We start from the raw sequence: 4425 nt of genomic DNA on the forward strand, positions 1-4425 counted from the left end.
TATGTACGTATAGTTATAGGTTCAAATGCTTTCCTATCTTGTCATGGAGAAGGCTTGCTATTAAAATTCTGACAGTTATACCACTGATGGAGGCCTAATGTTAAAGAAAAGGAAAACTATAATTGGTCAAGTTCCACAAATATCAATTATTATTTTATCTATTGAACTTGATGTTTTAAAGAGTGTGAACCAGTTCATGATGCTTATTATTGGTCACAAATCTATAAAGATGCAAAGGCTTTAGGCCATTGAACATATGCAATGTGGAAGAAGCAACAATTGTTAAGAATTATAGTTGTCCAAAGGCATACCTTTCCATTTCTTACCTATTTAGGAGAACTCTTCTTTCCATTTCTTACCCATTTAAGAAAACTCTTGTAATAAGACATGAGAAAATTGAGGGAGCACAATTGTCGATTTCAACCAATTAAATAGAATTCTTGTGATAAGACATAAGTAAACAAGGAAACTCTCAAGTTTATGCTATGCAAGAGCTTCAAGGTTTTCTTTGAAGAGTTGCATGTTTTTGTGTTTTATGTATAAGTAGCAACAATTGTGAAGAATTAAAACAGTTGGTTGAAGTGACAACTGTCCATTTCTTACCGATTAAAGATAATACTTATTATAAGACGTGTATAATGAAGCTCCCAATTTTTCTAACATTATAGTTTTAAGGGTTTTATTGCATTGCTGCATGTTTTTGTATATCTTTTGAAAGATCTATTGTGGCGCATTGCTAATCTGTTCTCATTCAACATAGCTATTGTGTATAATGGCTCATCAATATGCTACATTTTAGTGAATTGATAATAGTCATTGATGAGTAAGTGGACTCTATTTTGTATATTTGAATGCACTAATTTTTTGGTCCTAGCACAGGGGGAAGCACTTTCATATATAGTGATGGAATTATGCACTTAATATTAGTTAACTTAAATGAAACAAATGGCACTAAATATTCAAATGAAAGTAATATATAGCCAAATTTCAGTTCTAGTTGCATTTTATAAAATTCTAACTTTGTAACACAAAGTCCTTTGGCACAACCACTTGCATTCTGCATCATTTATATTTAAATAAATACATTTGCCGTAACGAAAATCTATTTTTTTTCATGAAGTCTCTCTTGTTTTCCCATTTCTTTCAAGAACATGTTTGACTAGGATTTCATAATTTAGAGGACGATCTTGTTGTAAAGTGGCTAATATGCCTTCCTTTTTTCAGCTTGTGTGATAAGAGGATTAAGTATTTTCTATTTCTTGGCATCTTTTTGGCAAATCAAAACAATATGTTGTTTTGCAGGATATGCTTTTGATCCAGTCACTATACCTTTCTCTTGAGTGTATAATGAAATGTTCCTTTACTATGGTTTAAGATATTCCTTATTAAAACCTTTGCAAATTTGCCCTAGGATGAGATCCGTACAGTGTTTCAGACAGACCTGTGGTGGCTGTACGGACCCAAACTGGAAGTGTTATGGCAAATGGAAAGTTTCATCAGATTCGTGACTGTAGTTTGGTTGCAAATATGACTCTACATGATAGCCGTACGTTAGTTGGGGAATCTGTGATAGTCGTACAGATTGAGGGAGCAATTGGAAGAGAGAACACTGAACAGATCAGCCCGTATGGTTGTAGGACAAGGCCATACGGTATTGGAAACAGATCGTATGGATATGATGTGTGGGCGTATGGTGCAGGTAGTTGTACAATGTTTTGGAGAATTGACATTGTACGGTGGTATGTTGTACGGAATGAGGATGTGTAGGGATATGCCGTACGAAGATGTAGCAAGTGAAGGCTGTCAGTGTCTTAGGGAAATCGTCCAGTTAGAGCAAGAGGCCATACGTTATCACCAAGGGAAAATTTCAAAGCCGTATAGATAGATGGAAGATGGGGAAAGATGGTATGGAATGATAGATGGGTGCAGCGCGAAAGCACAATGAACACAAACACAGAATATCATTCAATCAATGGTAACCACTGTAGATCTCAAACACCAAATAATGCCCGAATAGGAATGAAGAATAATCACCGGAATATTTGCAAAGCTCTCCAAATTGTCAGATACAAACCAGATAAACACTGATGGAATAGTGTGAGGGTTGAATCCCATCGAAATTGTGCAAGCCAAATAGGGAAGGTCTTTCACTTAAAAAATGGCGAATAATGCCGAACTCCAACAGGGATCTGCAGTACAGAGAGATAAAATCCAAAGCATACCTACAACTTTCTACAAGCCGCGCTTAAATACCCATCGAGAAAAACTTTTCGAGGGTGTACAAAGTTAGCCAACGGGGACACAAACTACAAAAACTAAATAAAAATGGGTTTGAGATAAAATAAATCAATCGGCCCATTACAAAGATTAAATGAGTACATTTATTTTATGACGGGGACATTACAGTCCTCCCGTCTCAAAATTTGCTTGTCCTCAAGCAAGTGCAGTGCTGGGTGCTGGAAGATGTGTTCGCCTTCCCATGTTGCATTGTCCAGCTATAGATGTCACCAACGTACCAAGTACTCCTTGATGGTTCGGTTTCGCAAGACCTTTTCGTGCACTTCAAGAATCTTAACAGGTTCCAAAATGAGTTTCCCCTCCTCATTAAGTGGTGGAAGGTTGGTAGTGACAGTAATGTTTTGCCCAATAGCCTTCTTCAGACAGGAGACATAGAAGACATTGTGAATGCGGCTACCCTTCGGAAGCTCCAGTTCGTACGCTACCTCACCAATGCGATGGATCACGTAGTAGGGACCATAAAACCGTGGCTTTAGTTTCTCCTTCCATGTTCCCTTTAATGAGGATTGCCAGTATGGCTGAAGCTAGAGATAAACCAGATCCCCCACTTCAAAACTCCTCTTTATCCGATGTCTGTCGGCGTACACCTTTTGTTGGTTTTGTGTCTATTGCAAGTTTTCTTTCAAGCTCCTCAGAATGTCCTGTCCCTCTTGAAGCCAATCCTTCACCCTTGGAGCATGGTTGTCACCCAAAACTGTATCGATGAAGGAGAGTGGTTCATGCTCGTACAGAGCTTTGAACGACGCCATCCCGATCGACATGTGATATGTGGTATTGTAGCAATACTCCCCGAGATAGATCTATTTTACCCATGTGCGTTGTTGTGCCGAGATGTAGTTCCGTAGGTAGCCTTCGAGCCATTTGTTCACAATTTTTGTTTGTCCATCCATCTGTGGGTGGTATCTCGTGCTTGGTGATAATTCAGTCCCTGCCATTTGAAATAGTTCTGTTCAGAAGATACTGACAAATTGTCCATCTCGATCGCTGACGATGCTTCGGGGTAACCCGTGCAGGCGAAAGGCTTCTCGGAAAAACAGTTCTACAACTTGTACAACTTGAAGGTCTGAGGGAATGGCGAAGAAATGCGCATACTCTGTCAGTTTGTCAACCACCACGAAGATGCAGTCCTTTCCGTTCACTTTGGGAAGACCTGTTATGAAGTCCATTGATATACTTTTCCACTTATGTTTGGGAATCGACAAAGGCTGTAATAGTCTGGCAGGAAGAGTGTGTTCGGACTTGTTTTGTTGGCAAATCGTACATTCTCTGACATGCTGCAACACATCCCCTTTCAATCCCTTCCATGAACATCTCTCCTGAACACTTCTGTAGGTTTTAAGGAAGCTGGGATGTCCAACTAAAGGGGAGTCATGCACCTCCTTCAGGATCTTCTGCTTCAGTTTGGATTCTGGTACCATGTATATCCATTCTTTATAGTAGATGATATCATCCACCAAGTTGTACTGATCATCATGGATGTGGCCATCCATTGTCTTACAAGCAAATGTATTCTTGGAATATTCTACCAACAGTTGTGCCTTCCAGTCAGTTGAGATCCAATCTAGTGAGCAAATGGTGGGTTTTCTAGACAAGGCATCTGCAACAACATTGTTCTTCCCTTTTACATATTCAATGTTGAAATCAAAAGACTGAACTTTGCTTACCCACTTTTGTTGCAGTTCGTTCAAGTCCCGCTGCTCCAGGAAATATCTCAAGCTGTTGTGATCCGTATGGACAACAAACTTGGCACTAACCAGATATTGTCGCAACTTGGTCAATGCATTTACGATGGCCAACATTTCTTTATCATAAATAGAATGCAAGTGTTCTGTTGGTGTAAGCTTCCGACTCTCATAGGCAATGGGGTGTCTATCCTGCATTAGAACCGCTCCAATGCCCTCCCAGGTGCATCACATTTCAAAACAAATGGTCGGGTGAAGTCAGGCAGTGCCAGAATTGGGCAAGTGCTCATGGCCTCTTTTAGCTTATCAAATGTGAGTTGTGCTTCTTCGTTTCACTGGAAAGCCCCTTTCTTCATCAGATCCATTAAAGACGCACCGAGTTGAGAAAAACCTTTGAAAAATCTTCTGTAATAATTGCATAATCTGAATAACTGTCGCAGATCTG

At 39.5% G+C, this 4425-nt stretch overlaps 1 protein-coding gene across 1 annotated transcript; it reads right to left on the reverse strand.

Annotated features, from left to right (window-relative positions):
- Positions 1 to 2147: 2147 nt before the first annotated feature.
- On the reverse strand, positions 2148 to 3047 carry LOC149530205 (uncharacterized). Its single transcript, XM_089808175.1, has 3 exons — positions 2967 to 3047; positions 2517 to 2822; positions 2148 to 2189 (listed from the first exon to the last, which is right to left on the reverse strand). The coding sequence occupies exons 1-3, from the start codon at positions 3045 to 3047 to the stop codon at positions 2148 to 2150; spliced, it is 429 nt and encodes a 142-aa protein (XP_089664301.1).
- Between the last annotated feature and the right edge of the window lie 1378 nt (positions 3048 to 4425).

This window comes from Cupressus sempervirens, chromosome 11, assembly GCF_028749045.1.
Source record: "Cupressus sempervirens isolate cs-2001-9-10 chromosome 11, ASM2874904v1, whole genome shotgun sequence".
Lineage (NCBI taxonomy): Eukaryota > Viridiplantae > Streptophyta > Pinopsida > Cupressales > Cupressaceae > Cupressus > Cupressus sempervirens.

What these genes read in the sequence shown, in the direction of transcription:
- LOC149530205 (XM_089808175.1), bottom strand. Translation starts at nt 3,047, where the DNA reads ATGGCGTCGTTCAAAGCTCTGTACGAGCATGAACCACTCTCCTTCATC. An exon ending in GTGACAACCATGCTCCAAGG is followed by an intron (nt 2,823 to 2,966) that starts GTGAAGGATTGG and finishes GTTTATCTCTAG; the next exon opens with CTTCAGCCATACTGGCAATC. An exon ending in GAACCATCAAGGAGTACTTG is followed by an intron (nt 2,190 to 2,516) that starts GTACGTTGGTGA and finishes TCTGTACTGCAG; the next exon opens with ATCCCTGTTGGAGTTCGGCA.